General features: G+C 45.2%; 1 protein-coding gene across 1 annotated transcript; it reads left to right on the plus strand.

Annotated features, from left to right (window-relative positions):
- Positions 1-16,484: 16,484 nt before the first annotated feature.
- On the plus strand, positions 16,485-17,980 carry MAGEA1 (MAGE family member A1). Its single transcript, XM_055106638.1, has one exon. It carries the CDS (start codon positions 16,500-16,502, stop codon positions 17,427-17,429), a length of 930 nt encoding a protein of 309 aa, XP_054962613.1. The 5' UTR covers positions 16,485-16,499; the 3' UTR covers positions 17,430-17,980.
- Positions 17,981-19,273: the final 1,293 nt, after the last annotated feature.

Consider the following 19,273-nt stretch of genomic DNA (forward strand, 5'->3'; position numbering starts at 1 on the left):
ACTCAGACCGCTGGTGAGCCGGGCGGAACAGAGCCATATTTCTCTCCTTTCAAAAGCAAATGGGAGAAATATCGCTGAATTCTTTTTCTCAGCAAGGAACATCCCTGAGAAAGAGAGTGCATCCCTGAGGGTAGGCCTCTGAAATGGCCACTTCGGGGAGCGGCCATCTTTTATGGTGGAAACTGTAGGGATGAAATAAGCCCCAGTCTCCCATAGCACTCCCAGGCTTATTAGGATGAAGAAATTCCCGCCTAATCAATTTTGGTCAGACCAGTTGTCTGCTCTCAAATCCTGTCTCCTGATAAGATGTTATCAACGATAATGCATGCCCGAAACGTCATTAGCAATTTTAATTTCGCCCCTGTCCTGTGGTCCTGTGGTCCTGTGGTCCTGTGATCTCACCCTGCCTCCATTTGCCTTGTGATATTCTATTACCTTGTGAAGCACGTGATCTCTGTGACCCACACCCTATTGGTACACTCCCTCCCCTTTTGAAAATCACTAATAAAAACTTGCTGGTTTTGCAGCTTGTGGGGCATCACGGAACCTGCTGACATGTGATGTCTCCCCTGGACACCCAACTTTAAAATTTCTCTCTTTGGACTCTGTCCCTTTATTTCTCAGACCGGCTGACACTTAGGGAAAACAGAAAACAGAAAATTTTTGCCTGATATCCGGCTGAATTTCGCCCGATATCTGGCTGAATTTCCCCTGATATCCTGGGGTTTCAGTTTTCCCCTGTCTGAAATCACTGTTTTCAGGCTGTCAAATTTCAGTGAATACATTTGCTCCACTGGATATCACATGAGTATTCCATCAACTGTGAGGTCCTGACCCTCTCAGTAGGTGTAGTACCCATACTCAGTAGGTGTAGTACCAGGGCTTGGATTTTAGCAGTGTAGGGTGGATGAGGCAGATTTTCTCATGCCAGAAATCACGCAGGATGTTTACATGTAGGAAACTACAACCTAACACTGATGAGTTCATGGAGCAGGGTGGGATTGTGTAGGATAGTTCATCACTGTGCCTGAGGTTCTCTCCAGTGTAACAAAGTTTTTTCAAAAGACCTTACAATTGGAAAGGAACAAATACAAAAAAAACCTCTTCATTTACATAATATAAGAGTATATGCAGACAATCCTATCAATGTAAAAATGCTTCTAGAATGAATACAACTTTAGCAATGTTGTTGGATTTAAGACCATTATATTTTAATAATAGCAATAAGCAATTGGCAATTGAGACAAACATAGTACAATTTAAATTAACATTAGAAAATATAAATTGAAAGGGATAAATATGACAGAAGATGTAGAAGATCTGTCCATTGAAAACTATAAAGCATTACAAAGATAAATTCAATGAGGATATATGTAAATAGAGATACAAACTTTATTCATGAGTCAGAAGACTGAATATTAAGATGTAATTTATTTTTCCTCAACTTTTTTGATAGATTCAATGCAATCAAAATCCAAATTCCAGATTTTTTAAAATAGAAATTGGGAGGCTAGCACTAACATTGATATAGAAATGTAAAGGTCCTAGAATAGCCAAAGAAAACATTAAAAAATAAACGTTAGACCTAAAACCATAAAAACCCTAGAAGAAAACCTAGGCATTACCATTCAGGACATAGGCATGGGCAAGGACTTCATGTCTAAAACACCAAAAGCAATGGCAACAAAAGCCAAAATTGACAAATGGGATCTAATTAAACTAAAGAGCTTATGCACAGCAAAAGAAACTACCATCAGAGTGAACAAGCAACCCACAAAATGGGAGAAAATTTTTGCAACCTACTCATCTGACAAAGGGCTAATATCCAGAATCTACAATGAACTCAAACAAATTTACAAGAAAAAACAAACAACCCCATCAAAAAGTGGGCAAAGGACATGAACAGACACTTCTCAAAAGAAGACATTTATGCAGCCAAAAAACACATGAAAAAATGCTCACCATCACTGGCCATCAGAGAAATGCAAATCAAAACCACAATGAGATACCATTTCACACCAGTTAGAATGGCAATCATTAAAAAGTCAGGAAACAACAGGTGCTGGAGAGGATGTAGAGAAATAGGGACACTTTTACACTGTTGGTGGGACTGTAAACTAGTTCAACCATTGTGGAAGTCAGTGTGGCTATTCCTCAGGGATGTAGAACTAGAAATACCATTTGACCCAGCCATCCCATTACTGGGTATATACCCAAAGGACTATAAATCATGCTGCTATAAAGACACATGCACACGTATGTTTATTGCGGCATTATTCACAATAGCAAAGACTTGGAACCAACCCAAATGTCCAACAATGGATAGACTGGATTAAGAAAATGTGGCACATATACACCATGGAATACTATGCAGCCATAAAAAATGATGAGTTCATGTCCTTTGTAGGGACATGGATGAAATTGGAAATCATCATTCTCAGTAAACTATCGCAAGAACAAAAAACCAAACACCGCATATTCTCACTCATAGGTGGGAATTGAACAATGAGAACACATGGACACAGGAAGGGGAACATCACACTCTGGGGACTGTTGTGGGGTGGGGGAAGGGGGGAGGGATAGCATTGGGAGATATACCTAATGCTAGATGACGAGTTAGTGGGTGCAGGGCACCAGCATGGCACATGTATACATATGTAACTAACCTGCACATTGTGCACATGTACCCTAAAACTTAAAGTATAATAATAATAAACAAATAAATAAATAAATAAATAAATAAATAAATAAATAAAAAATAGAACAAATGTGGTGGGGTTACCCTACTTCATTTCAAGGCTTATAAACTAACAATGATCAGTGTAGTCGGAATTATCATTATTATAAGAATATATCAATGGAAGGGAATAAAGCCCAATAGTATACACATGTATATGCATATATAGACAACTAATTATTAATAAAGATGCAAATGAAGGTGAGAGGAGAGAAATGGCAGTGTATTCAACAATTGGGTCTGGAACAATTGGATAGCTCATATGGTTTGGCTCTGTGTCCCCACCCAAATCTCACCTGGAATTATAATTCCCATAATCTCCGTGTGTCAAGGGCAGGACAAGCTGAAGGTAATTGGATCATGAGGGCAGTTTCCCCAGGGCTGTTCTCATGACAGTGAGTGAGTTTCACAAGATCTGATGGTTTTATAAGCATCTGGCATTTCCCTTGCTTGCACTCACTCCATCCTGCCACCCTGTAAAGCTGCCGGCTTCTCCTTTGACTTCCTCCATGATTGTAAGTTTCCTGAGGCCTCCCCAGTAATGTGGGAACTATCAGTCAATTAAACCTCTTTCCTTTATAAATTACCCAGTCTTAGGTATTTCTTCATACCCAAGTGTGAGAATGGACTAATACACTAAATTGGTACTGAGGTAGTGTGGGGCATTGTTATAAGATACCTGAGAATGTGGAAACGCCTTTGGAACTGGGTAATGGGCAGATATTGGAACACTTTGGAGGGCTCAGAAGAAGACAGGAAAATATGGAAAAGTTTGAATCTTCTTAGAGATTGTTGAATGGCTTTGACCAAAATGTTGATAGTGATATGGACAATGAAGTCCAGGCTGAGGTGGTCTCAGATGGAAATGAGGAAACTGTTGTGAATTGAAATAAAGGTGACTCTTGCTATGCTTTAGCAAAGAGACTGGCAACATTTTGCCCTTGCCCTAGAGATCTGTGGAACTTTGAACTTGAGAGAGATGATTTAGGGTTTTTGGTGGAAGAAATTTCTAAGCAGCAGAGCATTCGAGAGGCCTGGATAACTATGAAAGCATTCAGTTTTATACATCCACAGAGACGGTTTGAAATTGGAACTTTTGTTTAAAAGGAAAGTGGAGCTTAAACGTTTAGGAAATTTGCAGCCCAATGATGTGACAGAATAGAAAAATCTCGTTTTCTGAGAAGAAATTCAAGCTGGCTGAAGAAATTTGTATAAGTAACTAGGAGCCAAATGTTAATCACCAAGACAATGGGGAAAATGTCTCAAGGGTATGTCAGGTCCTCCTGTCACAGGCCCAGAGGCCTAGGAGCAAAAAGTGGTTTCTTGGGCCAGGCTGAGGGTCTTGCTGCTTTGTGCAATCTCAGTACTTGGTGCCCTGTGTCCCAGCCATGGCTAAAAGCGGCCAATGTACAGCTGAGGCCATTGTTTCATAGGGTGCAAGCCCCAAGCCTTGGTGGCTTACATGTGGTGCTGGTCCTGCCAGTGCACGGAAGTCAAGAATTGAGTTTTGGGAACTTCTGCCTAGATTTCAGAGGATGTATGGAAATGTCTGGAAGTCCAAGCAGATGTTTGCTGCAGGGGTGGAGCCCTTAGGGAGAACCTCTGCTAGGGCAGTACAGAAGGAAAACAGAGTCCCCACTGGGGAATTGCCCAATGGAGCTGTGAGAAGAGGGCCACTGTCCTCCAGATCCCAGAATGGTCGATCCACTGACAGCTTTTGCTGTGTGCCTGGAAAAGCTGCAGACACTCAATGCTAGCACATAAAGGCAACTGGGAGGGGGACTGTACCCTGCAAAGCAAAAGGAGTGGAGCTGCCGAGGCCATGAGAGCCCACCTCTTGTATCAGCGTGACCTGGATGTGAGACATGGAGTCAAAGGAGATCATTTTGGAACTTTAAGGTTTAATGACTGCCCTGTTGGATTTCAGACTTGCATGGGGCCTGTAGCCCCTTTGTTTTGGCCCAGTTCTCCCATTTGGGATGGGTGTATTTATGTAATGTTGGTACCCCCATTGTATCTAGGAAGTAACTAATTTGCTTTTGATTTTACTGGCTCATAGGCAGAAGGGACTTGCCTTGTCTTAGATGAGACTTTGGATTTGGACTTTTGGGTTAATTTGAGAATGAGTTAAGACTTTGTGGGGCTGTTGGAAAGGCAAGATTGTGTTTTGAAATGTGACAACGTGAGATTTGGAAGTGAACAGTGGCAGAATGATACAGTTTGGCTGTGTGTCCCCACCCAAATCTCCTCTTGAATTGCAATCCCCATAATCCACACAGGTCAAGGGCAGGACCAGGTGGAGGTAATTGGATCACAGGGACAGTTTGCTCCATGTTGTTCTCACGATAATGGGTGAGTGTCACGAGATCTGATGGTTTTATATGCATCTGACATTTCCCCTGCTTGCACTCTCTCCATCCTGCTGCCCTGTGAAGAAGGTGCCTGCTTCTCCTTTGCCTTCTGCCATGATTGTAAGTTTCCTGAGGCCTCCCCAGCAATGTGGAACTGTGAGTCTATTAAGCCTGTTTTCTTTTAAATTACCCAGTCTTGGATATTTCTTCATAGCAGTGTGAGAACAGACTAATACAATATCTATATGCAAACCCGAATTTCAATGCATACTCTATCTATTTATCTATCTAGCTAAAAAGGGAGAGACAGAAAACAGAAAGATATATACGGAATTATCTCACGGGATTATCAGGTCTGGTACATTAAAAATCTGTAAAGTGCACCAGCAGGCTAGAAATTCACACAGCATTTTTATATTACTGTCTTGTGTTAGAATACCTTTTCCAGGAATACTTGTTTTTTTCTCTTGAGACATTCAACTAGTTGGATGAGGCCCACCAACATTATGGAGGGTAAACTGCTTTACTTAAATTCAACCAATTGCAGATGTTGATCATATCTACAAAATACCTTCACAGAAACATCTAGACTAGTGTTTGACCACACAACTGAGTACTATAGCCTAGACAAGTTGACACATAAAGCTAACCACCAAACATATCTTGCACCATATAAAAATGTAACTCAAGGAGAACACATGGACACAGGGAGGGGAACATCACACACCGGAGCCTGTTGCGGGGTGGGGGGATAGGGGAGGGGGAACATTCCGAAAAATACCTAATGTATGCAGAGCTTCAAATCTAGATGACAGGTTGATAGGTGGAGCAAATCACCATGGCACATGTATATCTTCGTAACAAACCTGCAAGTTCAACACATTTATCCCAGAACTTAAAGTAAAATTTAAAAAAAGATATATACAATAAAAAAATGTAACTCAAAATGAACCATAGACCTAAACGTCAGCATCATTTTATTTCTAGGAGAAAACAGAAGAAATATTCTGTTATCTGGGGCTATGTCTTAGTCAGCTTTGGCTGCCGTAACAAAATGCCATGGAGTCAGTAGATGAAACAACAGAAATTTATTTTTTTAACAGTTGTGGAGGCTAGAAATCCCAGGTCAAGGACTGGTATTGTCATTTACTGGTGATGGGCTTATTCCTGGCTTGTAGATGCCCTTTGTTCATTATGTCCTTCATTGGCCTTTCCTCTGTGCATGTGCATGGAGAGGGGGTGGGGAGTGCTCATGTAGGCATAAGAAGGCTTTCTTGTGTCCCTTCTTATAAGCTCACTAATTCTATGAGATCAAGGTGCCACCCTTGTGATATCCTTTAACATTAATTAAATCCTTAGAGGCCTCATCTCCAAATATGGACACCCTTGGAAACAGGGCTTCAAAATATGAATGTGGTGGAGGACATAAGCATTAACAAAGAATAGACACATAGATCAGAATAGAGCTAGGAAATAGACCTACATATATATAGTCAGGTGATTTACAACAAAGGCAATAATGGTGAATGTATATTTTTTCTAACAAATGGAGCTTGAATAATTGGACATCTATACAAAAACAATAATAATTGGACATCTATACAAAAACAAAAATAATAATTATAATTGTAATAATAATAATGTAATAATTGCATAATTGTAATAATAATAGTGATAATTATAATTATAAACAAATCCTTAGGTATTTCAAGAAAATTAACCAAAGATACATCATAGAGATAATGCAAATGCAAAAACTATACAACTTCTCTAAGAAAACATAAGAGAATATCTACGTAAGCTTAAGTTTGGTGATGTGTTTTTAAATTCAACACCAAAATCATGATCAATGAAAGAAAAAATTGCCAAATTGGAGTGTATTAAAATAAAAGTCTTATGCTCTTCAAAAGACACTGTAAACAGAATGAAAACAAAAGCTGCAGACTAAGAGAAAACATCTGTAGTACACATTTCTGATAAACAACATGTATCTATAATATACACGGATTCTTAAAACTCAACAACAGAAAAATAACTGAAAACAGTCAAAAGATCTGAACAGATGTTTCACCAAAGAAGATATACAGATGACAAATAAACATATTGAAGGTGCTGAAAGTCCTTTGTCATTAGAGAATTGTGTGCTAAAATGAGACACCACTACATACCTTGTAGAATGTCTGAAATCCCTCCCCCCACCAAAAAAATACAAGACCAATTGCTAGTGAAAACGTGGAGCAACAGAAACTTTCATTCATTACTGGTAGAAATGCAAAACGACTTTGGAAGTTAATCTGGCATTTTCTTTAAAAAACTAAACATAGTCTTACCATAAGATTCAGCAATCATACTCCTAGGCATTTTATCTAGCTGATTTTAAAATTTATTTCTACATAAAAACTTGTGTATGAATGTATACAATAACTTATTTTATAATCACTATTTTATAAAAATAGAGGCATCCAAGATATATTGCATTAGGTGAATGGATAACAAAACATGGCACAACCATAAAATGAGCTACCATTAGTCAATAAAAGGATATGTTACAAGCCACACAAAGACATGGGTGAGTCTTATGCTCATATTGCTATATGAAAGAATACAGTCTGAAAAGCCTAGATAGGGTAAGATTTCACTTATATGACATTCTGGAAAAGGCAAAATTATAGATATCATAAACCTATCAGTGGGAGCCAAGGGGGCTATAAGAGGAGCACAGGCTACTTATTAGTGCAGTGAAACTACTATGCATGATACTGCAATGGTGGATACAACGTTGTCTGGGTCTCAATGTTTGTCTTTCCAGAAAATTCATATGTTGAAATCCTAACACCAAGGTGATGGTATTAGGTATGAGGTGGGTCATTTGGGGGCTGATTAAATCATGACAGCAGAGCCGTCATGAATAGCATTAGTGTCTTTATTAAACAGATCCCACAGAGATCGCTTGCCCCGTCTTCCATGTGAGGACATGGGAAAGAGAGCTGTCTATGAACTGGGAAGCAGGTTCCTGCCAGACACAAAATTTGTCAGCAAATGTTGAACCTGATCTTGGACTTCCCAGCCACCAGAAGCATGAGAAATAAAATTCTGTCATTTATATGCCACCCAGTCTATGGTATTTTTGTTCGGGCAGCCCGAATGGACCAAGACAAGGGCAGCAGACATTTTTCAAAACCAATAGATGCTTACAGCACAAAAAGTGAAGCTTAAAGTGTGCAAATTTTAAAAATAAGAGGTTGGAAAAATCATAGGACAGAATGCAGAATGTTGCACGTGTGCGCGCGCACACACACACACACAAACCTAGATGTATTATAAATGTATGAAATTACCTCAGTGAAGCAAGTGGGGGGAATTATGAGGTCGTTATTACTGTCTTAATAATGTTGAAAATTAGTGGAGTCTGTAAGACTAAAGGCCAAAGGAGCTACACAGAAGTACTGCACTGTAACTGATACAAGGTTTGTTTGTTTGTTTGTTTTTCTTATGGAGGCACAACGTTATGGGTTACCAAATCCAAATCTGCTGTATGCACATGCTGGTATTAAACTATTAACTAAATGGTTAGTGGATGATGGGAGACAGGTTTCTCACAGATGGAGTGATAGACTATAGAAAAACAAGAAGAGAAAGCTAGAATGATCCTTGTGGTAACGGATTAGAGTTGAAGACCTCAGTATAAAATTGTATTTAATTTAATATATAGGCAAATGTTTACATATATAAATTCAACAGACGTGTATATACGTGGTATATACAAACATATATTTCATTGTTCTCAGCAGAGAAGCCTATGACTAAAAACTACTCTGTAGCAACGAGCACACCTAGAACCCAGATGTCGATTCCCACCTAGAACCATTTCCCAATGAAGCGAACCAGACCTCTGGAGAAATAGCTTAGTTTAGCACTGGGGCAGGGCATAAACAAGATGAACCAGGAGCATCTTGTAGCCCTAGAAATGAAGGGCTGAAGAATATGATAAAGGACATCACAGTGTTGCATTCAGCAAAACCCAGACTATGGAAAACTGCAGAGAACGCAAGATCTGTTTCTTTCCAAAAACAACAAAACAATGGCAGGGAAACAGGTCCAGTGGAGGGGACCTACAGATGACGAAAGAGTTAAGGGTTATAACGACAAAAAAATCACTGTATAATACCGTGTTTGGGCTCTCATTCAAATAAACATACTTTTACAAAGTGTAAGTCTGCCAGATAAGTGTGTAAATCAGTTAAACATCTGATAATCATTTATTTAATTTTTTTAGAAATGAAAACTGTATTGGGATTTTAGTTAACATAAAGTTCTTAACTTTTAGAAAAACATATTGAAGTATTTAGAGATGAAATGGAATGATGTCTTAGATTTGCTCCACATTATTCCAGCAGCTGAGATACAAGTAGGTGAGCCTCAAACTGGAACCAGATATGACATGTATTGAAGGTTGTTGATGCTGAGTGACAGGTGTTTTGGTTTCATTATGTTATTCTATTATTCAAGGTTTTTGAGGCGCTCCCTAAGAAAAAGTTTTTATCGCAAATTTCACACCGTTTAAAGTGAAATCCTATGTGAAACTGAACACTTTGCAGAAATAAAATAAATACATTTCCAAATTGGTCCAAAAAGGAAAAGAAAACTTAAACTATACAAACAGAAATGGTACAATATTCATAGCTCAAGCCACCCTCAAATGTTCCAGTCTAGGCAGTCTTGGAGGCCGATTGAACAAAATGATCAGGAAAAACTAACTACCATCTTACCTCAACTCTTCCAAGGCATACAAAATATAGACTATTGTTCAATTCCTTCTCCCAGACTTGCCCTCTTGGATACAAAAACCAGATGAGGACCACCCCCACCCATGGACAAAAACACATCAAGGAAGCTCTCATACATAACACCACATATCCTACATAAGTTAGTAGCATATTAAATGAAAAAACAGGCTCTGCCCAAGGAAAGAAAATATGATTTATTGTTACAAAAAAGAAACGTATTTCATTGTAATTCCTTACATACAAAATGGAGAAGAAAAAGATAAGTGCTCATATCACTGGGTATAGGAAAAGCTTTTGAAGGAAATTCAATATGAGTTCAAAGTAAACATATTTAGTTAACTTCTTTTGAAAGAGAATTTCCATTTACTAAAATCAACAGCAAACATACATAAATGCTAAATGTTCGAGGACTTATTATTAAAGAGAGGAAAAATAATTAGATGTAAGGTATTATCTCCAGCTTTTAAATCAGTATTGAGACACAAAGTCAGAGCTATAAATATCAACATAAATAAGGAGTATGAATAGTGGAAAAAATATATAATGTTTAGTGATAACATGATCAGTCTTGAAAATTCAAAGGAGTAGGCATGTGGAAGATTCAAGTGAATGGGCCTTCAGAATGAGGTATACAACAGATTATAATAGCAAAATCAAAATCTTTGCCAGATGAAAGCAATCAGTAACTATAACACTTAATAGACAATATGCCTTTTTCAATAGCATCAAAATCCAAGAATTACCTGAAAAGAAGCCTAGTAAAAATGCAGAAGGTCTTTATAGAGGCAACAATCACAGTATACTGACAGATTCAAGTAAAAGGAGTTTGAAATTAATACATGAGGCTGGGCACGATGGCTCATGCCTGTAATCCCAGTATTTTGGGAGGCTGAGGCGGGCAGATCACCTGAGGTCAGGAGTTCCAGACACACCTGGCCAATATGTTGAAACCCCATCTCTACTAAAAATACAAAAATTAGCTGGGTATGGTGCCATGCACCTGTAATCCCAGCTACTCAGTAGGCTAAGGTAGGAGAATCACTTGAACTTGGGAGGTGGAGATTACAGTGAGCCGAGATAGTGCCACTGCACTCCAGCCTGGTAGACAGAGGGAGATGCCATCTCTCTCTCTCTCTCTTTATATATATATATACACACACTCACACACACATATTATAGAGGAGCATAGCATATTCATTGATGAGAAAGAGAACACTGTAAAAATGTCAAATGTGCTTCAATTATGTACAATTATGTACAAATTATGTCTTACCTGTGGCTGCCAACGTGACAATCAAATTTGGGCTGCTGTTCTCTGCTTCACAAATCAACCCTGGAAAATTATAGAAGGGAAAAAGAAGGAGAAAGACACAATATCAGCAACAAAATCTAAGCAACAAAATAGAGAAAGCCCTGGGTGATGCTGAAGACGGTTGAACTGGTAATTGTGTTTGACACTTGCAGTCTCGGTTGGAGGCGGGGTGGCAGCAGGGATACTGGGGAGGTCTGTACCCTGCCTAGACTGCAGTTGACAAAATGGTTACAATGAAAGTTTTCAAATTTCCACTTCACATCATTACACAGTCTGAGGCAGCTCCTCAAAACACGATGCTAGTAGCCCTAGGGCAACAGCAGGACACCAGTTAAACAGGGCTGGTTAAGACAGTATGGATCAAGAGTTCCACTAATAACAACCAGACACCAACATAGTGGGTGAGAAATTGTGTTTCAAAAAAAATTGTTTCAACAGAACGTAAAGAATGGAAAAGAAGTAGAATAGGATATAAGAGTGAATCATGCATACTACTGGTAGGTATTCTTTCCTAGAAATAAATACATATATATATATATACAGCTACCTACATATATCCTTGGAAGATACGAAAAGTGTATTTCTTTTTCATTTTTTAAATTTTTTGAGACAGAGTGTCACTCTGTCGCGAGGCCCACCCTAGAGTTCAATGGCACGATCTCGCCTCACTGCAAACTCCGCCTCCAGGTGCAAGCGATTCTCACGCCTCAGCCTCCTGAGCACCACCACACCCAGCTAATTTTTGTATTTTGTGTAGAGACGGGGTTTCACCATGTTGGACAGGCTGGTCTTGAACCCCTGACCTCAAGTGATCTGCCCGCCTCGGCCTCTCAAACTGTTGGGATTACAGGCGTGAACCACCGTGCCTGGGAGTAAAACATATTACTTTGAGGACAAAAGGTTTGCCAAGTGTAGCTCTGGCTGGAGAGAAGCTCCCTTGGGAAGGTGTGCGTCTTCTCCCAGAGGTCACTACAATCGCGGGAGCTGCCACTCTGCAGGGAGCACCTGGCCTGGGACCTGCAGCCATTCTCTGCAATGGGTGCAGCTGGGCAAATGCTCAGAGATGGCAGAAACAGCATCTCCCGCCCATGACTTCAACAAAGTGCCAGGAGCCAGGAGGAGGACCTTCCTGAGTGGGGACAGAGGGTCCACTCTCCCGACGTAGATGGGCCACAGAATGCAGCTCAGCCCCTCCTGTCAGCCCTGGAAGACCCTGGCAATGTTACCACGACCACACCCCTCCTCCCATTGCCACCTCATGGGACTGGGGGCCAGAGACTTGGTGGGAGAGAAGCAGACACAATCGGCAGAGAATATGGGTGTCCAGATTCTGCCAGGCATGAAAGTCAGGACCCTGAGGGGTGACCGAGGGTCCCCCAACCCCACGCCCAACCCCACTACCACCAACACGACGACTTAAGCCCCGGGGCACCACTGGCATCCCTCCCCCTACCACCCCCAATCCCTCCCTTTACGCCACTCATCCAAACATCTTCACGCTCACCCCCAGCCCAAGCCAGGCAGAATCCGGTTCCACCCCTGCTCTCAACCCAGGGAAGCCCAGGTGCCCAGATGTGACGCCACTGACTTGAGCATTAGTGGTTAGAGAGAAGCGAGGTTTTCGGTCTGAGGGGCGGCTTGAGATCGGTGGAGGGAAGCGGGCCCAGGCTCTGTAAGGAGGCAAGGTGACACGCTGAGGGAGGACTGAGGACCCACTTACCCCAGATAGAGGACCCCAAATAATCCAGCGCTGCCCCTCATGCCAGTCCTGGACCATCTGGTGGTGGACTTCTCAGGCTGGGCCACCCCCAGCCCCCTTGCTGCTTAAACCACTGGCGACTCTGAAGTCAGAGCTCGTGTGATCAGGGAAGGGCTGCTTAGGAGAGGGCAGCGTCCAGGCTCTGCCAGACATCATGCTCAGGATTCTCAAGGAGGGCTGAGGGTCCCTAAGACCCCACTCCCGTGACCCAACCCCCACTCCAATGCTCACTCCCGTGACCCAACCCCCTCTTCATTGTCATTCCAACCCCCACCCCACATCCCCCACCCCATCCCTCAACCCTGATGCCCATCCGCCCAGCCATTCCACCCTCACCCCCACCCCCACCCCCACGCCCACTCCCACCCCCACCCAGGCAGGATCCGGTTCCCGCCAGGGAACATCCGGGTGCCCGGATGTGACGCCACTGACTTGCGCATTGCGGGGCAGAGAGAAGCGAGGTTTCCATTTTGAGGGACGGCATAGAGTTCGGCCGAAGGAACCTGGCCCAGGCTCTGTGAGGAGGCAAGGTGAGAGGCTGAGGGAGGACTGAGGACCCCGCCACTCCAAATAGAGAGCCCCAAATATTCCAGCGACGCCCTTGCTGCCAGCCCTGGCCCACCCGCGGGAAGACGTCTCAGCCTGGGCTGCCCCCAGACCCCTGCTCCAAAAGCCTTTAGAGACACCAGGTTCTTCTCCCCAAGCTCTGGAATCAGAGGTTGCTGTGACCAGGGCAGGACTGGTTAGGAGAGGGCAGGGCACAGGCTCTGCCAGGCATCAAGATCAGCACCCAAGAGGGAGGACTGTGGGCCCCCAAGACTGCACTCCAATCCCCACTCCCACCCCATTCACATTCCCATTCCCCACCCAACCCCCATCTCCTCAGCTACACCTCCACCCCCATCCCTACTCCTACTCCATCACCTGACCACCACCCTCCAGCCCCAGCACCAGCCCCAACCCTTCTGCCACCTCACCCTCACTGCCCCCAACCCCACCCTCATCTCTCTCATGTGCCCCACTCCCATCCCCTCCCCCATTCTGGCAGAATCCGGTTTGCCCCTGCTCTCAACCCAGGGAAGCCCTGGATGGCCCGATGTGAAACCACTGACTTGAACCTCACAGATCTGAGAGAAGCCAGGTTCACTTAATGGTTCTGAGGGGCGGCTTGAGATCCACTGAGGGGAGTGGTTTTAGGCTCTGTGAGGAGGCAAGGTGAGATGCTGAGGGAGGACTGAGGAGGCACACACCCCAGGTAGATGGCCCCAAAATGATCCAGTACCACCCCTGCTGCCAGCCCTGGACACCCGGCCAGGACAGATGTCTCAGCTGGACCACCCCCTGTCCCGTCCCACTGCCACTTAACCCACAGGGCAATCTGTAGTCATAGCTTATGTGACCGGGGCAGGGTTGGTCAGGAGAGGGCAGGGCCCAGGCATCAAGGTCCAGGCATCCGCCCGGCATTAGGGTCAGGACCCTGGGAGGGAACTGAGGGTTCCCCACCCACACCTGTCTCCTCATCTCCACCGCCACCCCACTCACATTCCCATACCTACCCCCTACCCCCAACCTCATCTTGTCAGAATCCCTGCTGTCAACCCACGGAAGCCACGGGAATGGCGGCCAGGCACTCGGATCTTGACGTCCCCATCCAGGGCTGATGGAGGGAAGGGGCTTGAACAGGGCCTCAGGGGAGCAGAGGGAGGGCCCTACTGCGAGATGAGGGAGGCCTCAGGGGACCCAGCACCCTAGGACACCGCACCCCTGTCTGAGACTGAGGCTGCCACTTTTGGCCTCAAGAATCAGAATGATGGGGACTCAGATTAGCATAGGGGTGGGACCCAGGCCTGCAAGGCTTACGAGGAGGAAGAGGAGGGAGGACTCAGGGGACCTTGGAATCCAGATCAGTGTGGACCTCGGCCCTGAGAGGTCCAGGGCACGGTGGCCACATATGGCCCATATTTCCTGCATCTTTGAGGTGACAGGACAGAGCTGTGGTCTGAGAAGTGGGGCCTCAGGTCAACAGAGGGAGGAGTTCCAGGATCCATATGGCCCAAGATGTGCCCCCTTCATGAGGACTGGGGATATCCCCGGCTCAGAAAGAAGGGACTCCACAGAGTCTGGCTGTCCCCTTTTAGTAGCTCTAGGGGGACCAGATCAGGGATGGCGGTATGTTCCAGTCTCACTTGTACCACAGGCAGGAAGTTGGGGGGCCCTCAGGGAGATGGGGTCTTGGGGTAAAGGGGGGATGTCTACTCATGTCAGGGAATTGGGGGTTGAGGAAGCACAGGCGCTGGCAGGAATAAAGATGAGTGAGACAGACAAGGCTATTGGAATCCTCACCCCAGAACCAAAGGGGTCAGCCCTGGACACTTCACCCAGGATGTGGCTTCTTTTCACTCCTGTTTCCAGATCTGGGGCAGGTGAGGACCTCATTCTCAGAGGGTGACTCAGGTCAACGTAGGGACCCCCATCTGGTCTAAAGACAGAGCGGTCCCAGGATCTGCCATGCGTTCGGGTGAGGAACATGAGGGAGGACTGAGGGTACCCCAGGACCAGAACACTGAGGGAGACTGCACAGAAATCAGCCCTGCCCCTGCTGTCACCCCAGAGAGCATGGGCTGGGCCGTCTGCCGAGGTCCTTCCGTTATCCTGGGATCATTGATGTCAGGGAGGGGGAGGCCTTGGTCTGAGAAGGCTGCACTCAGGTCAGTAGAGGGAGCGTCCCAGGCCCTGCCAGGAGTCAAGGTGAGGACCAAGCGGGCACCTCATCCAGGACACATTAATTCCAATGAATTTTGATATCTCTTGCTGCCCTTCCCCAAGGACCTAGGCACGTGTGGCCAGATGTTTGTCCCCTCCTGTCCTTCCATTCCTTATCATGGATGTGAACTCTTGATTTGGATTTCTCAGACCAGCAAAAGGGCAGGATCCAGGCCCTGCCAGGAAAAATATAAGGGCCCTGTGTGAGAACAGAGGGGGTCATCCACTGCATGAGAGTGGGGATGTCACAGAGTCCAGCCCAGTCTCCTGGTAGCACTGAGAAGCCAGGGCTGTGCTTGCAGTCTGCACCCTGAGGGCCCGTGGATTCCTCTTCCAGGAGCTCCAGGAACCAGGCAGTGAGGCCTTGGTCTGAGACAGTATCCTCAGGCCACAGAGCAGAGGATGCACAGGCTGTGCCAGCAGTGAATGTTTGCCCTGAATGCACACCAAGGGCCCCACCTGCCACAGGACACATAGGACTCCACAGAGTCTGGCCTCACCTCCCTACTGTCAGTCCTGTAGAATCGACCTCTGCTGGCCGGCTGTACCCTGAGTACCCTCTCACTTCCTCCTTCAGGTTTTCAGGGGACAGGCCAACCCAGAGGACAGGATTCCCTGGAGGCCACAGAGGAGCACCAAGGAGAAGATCTGTAAGTAGGCCTTTGTTAGAGTCTCCAAGGTTCAGTTCTCAGCTGAGGCCTCTCACACACTCCCTCTCTCCCCAGGCCTGTGGGTCTTCATTGCCCAGCTCCTGCCCACACTCCTGCCTGCTACCCTGACGAGAGTCATCATGTCTCTTGAGCAGAGGAGTCTGCACTGCAAGCCTGAGGAAGCCCTTGAGGCCCAACAAGAGGCCCTGGGCCTGGTGTGTGTGCAGGCTGCCGCCTCCTCCTCCTCTCCTCTGGTCCTGGGCACCCTGGAGGAGGTGCCCACTGCTGGGTCAACAGATCCTCCCCAGAGTCCTCAGGGAGCCTCCGCCTTTCCCACTACCATCAACTTCACTCGCCAGAGGCAACCCATTGAGGGTTCCAGCAGCCGTGAAGAGGAGGGGCCAAGCACCTCTCGTATCCTGGAGTCCTTGTTCCGAGCAGTAATCACTAAGAAGGTGGCTGATTTGGTTGGTTTTCTGCTCCTCAAATATCGAGCCAGGGAGCCAGTCACAAAGGCAGAAATGCTGGAGAGTGTCATCAAAAATTACAAGCACTGTTTTCCTGTGATCTTCGGCAAAGCCTCTGAGTCCTTGCAGCTGGTCTTTGGCATTGAGGTGAAGGAAGCAGACCCCACCGGCCACTCCTATGTCCTTGTCACCTGCCTAGGTCTCTCCTACGATGGCCTGCTAGGTGATAATCAGATCATGCCCAAGACAGGCTTCCTGATAATTGTCCTGGTCATGATTGCAATGGAGGGCGGCCATGCTCCTGAGGAGGAAATCTGGGAGGAGCTGAGTGTGATGGAGGTGTATGATGGGAGGGAGCACAGTGCCTATGGGGAGCCCAGGAAGCTGCTCACCCAAGATTTGGTGCAGGAAAAGTACCTGGAGTACCGGCAGGTGCCGGACAGTGATCCCGCATGCTATGAGTTCCTGTGGGGTCCAAGGGCTCTCGCTGAAACCAGCTATGTGAAAGTCCTTGAGTATGTGATCAAGGTCAGTGCAAGAGTTCGCTTTTTCTTCCCATCCCTGCGTGAAGCAGCTTTGAGAGAGGAGGAAGAGGGAGTGTGAGCATGAGTTGCAGCCAAGGCCAGTGGGAGGGGGCTGGGCCAGTGCACCTTCCAGGGCTCCGTCCAGCAGCTTCCCCTGCCTCGTGTGACATGAGGCCCATTCTTCACTCTGAAGAGAGCGGTCAGTGTTCTCAGTAGTAGGTTTCTGTTCTATTGGGTGACTTGGAGATTTATCTTTGTTCTCTTTTGGAATTGTTCAAATTTTTTTTTTAAGGGATGGTTGAATGAACTTCAGCATCCAAGTTTATGAATGACAGCAGTCACACATACTTCTGTGTATATAGTTTAGGGGTAAGAGTCTTGTGTTTTACTCAGATTGGGAAATCCATTCTATTTTGTGAATTGGGATAATAACAGCAGTGGAATAAGTACTTAGAAATGTGAAAAATGAGCAGTAAAATAGATGAGATAAAGAACTAAAGAAATTAAGAGATAGTCAATCTTGCCTTATACCTCAGTCTATTCTGTAAAATTTTTAAAGATATATGCATACCTGGATTTCCTTGGCTTCTTTGAGAATGTAAGAGAAATTAAATCTGAATAAAGAATTCTTCCTGTTCACTGGCTCTTTTCTTCTCCATGCACTGAGCATCTGCTTTTTGGAAGGCCCTGGGTTAGTAGTGGAGATGCTAAGGTAAGCCAGACTCATACCCACCCATAGGGTCGTAGAGTCTAGGAGCTGCAGTCACGTAATCGAGGTGGCAAGATGTCCTCTAAAGATGTAGGGAAAAGTGAGAGAGGGGTGAGGGTGTGGGGCTCCGGGTGAGAGTGGTGGAGTGTCAATGCCCTGAGCTGGGGCATTTTGGGCTTTGGGAAACTGCAGTTCCTTCTGAGGGAGCTGATTGTAATGATCTTGGGTGGATCCAGGGCCAGATTCTCAGACGGTGAGAGAAAAGCCTGGAATGGAAAGCTGCTCTGAGGAGTTTCTTTCGGACGGTGGATGAACAGAGGAGTCTCCACCTGAACAGGATTGGAAAGTGTCCTGTGCTTTTGTGCCAGTGCTTCTGAACACAGCGCAAGAGCTGCGTGATGGACACTCATCATCCGAAAGCGTTTCCTGAGAGAGAAGCGTGAATCTCCCCGGAAGGGAGACCCAGAAGCCACTGGCCAGGCACTTTTCTGCCTGGCTGGGAGGACCAGGGCTGACTCTATTAAAAAGGCATCCTAATGAGGTTATCTCACGTGCAATTTGGCCAGTCGTAAGCAAGATTTCGTGTGGTGACAAAATGAATGAAAATAGTGGTTTGGATGGAAAGGTCTGTGGGAGAGAGGAAAGGAGTTGGTTTTTGACTCAAATTCTACGATCTTTGAGCTGCATCCGGCTAGGGAAACTCACATACCCAAATTTTGAAGTGCATTCTCTAAGAGGAAATACTTTACTGAATTTTATGGATGAAACTTCCCTTTTTGGTTAATTATTCCATGTCCTATTAAGTTGTATATTCTCTGATAAGTCCTGGAGAACAACAACAACAAAATCCCAGAGTGGTAGAGTCTGGGCTCAAATAATATTAGCAATAACAGCCACCTGCTAGCCATTAAACTTGTAATTTACTCCAGGCCCTGAGCCAGGTGCTTCACTTGCATGGCAGGCACTCCACCAGTCCTAGCGGAAGGGTCTAATCACACCTACTATACAGATGTGGAACCAGAGGCACGCAAGGCTTGGGTATTTCCCAGGATCACATGCCTAGTAAGGGACAGGGCTGGAACCGGATCCTGGACCTGAATTCCTATAGAGCCCATGTTGTTCCCACTCCTCCCAGCCCGTGGCCCACCTCCTGAGTAATACTTCCTTTCTCTTCTCAACACTGTGCCATATGTCTCTGGTGACAAAAAGAAGGA

This window comes from Pan paniscus, chromosome X (genome assembly GCF_029289425.2).
Source record: "Pan paniscus chromosome X, NHGRI_mPanPan1-v2.0_pri, whole genome shotgun sequence".
NCBI classification, from domain to species: domain Eukaryota; kingdom Metazoa; phylum Chordata; class Mammalia; order Primates; family Hominidae; genus Pan; species Pan paniscus.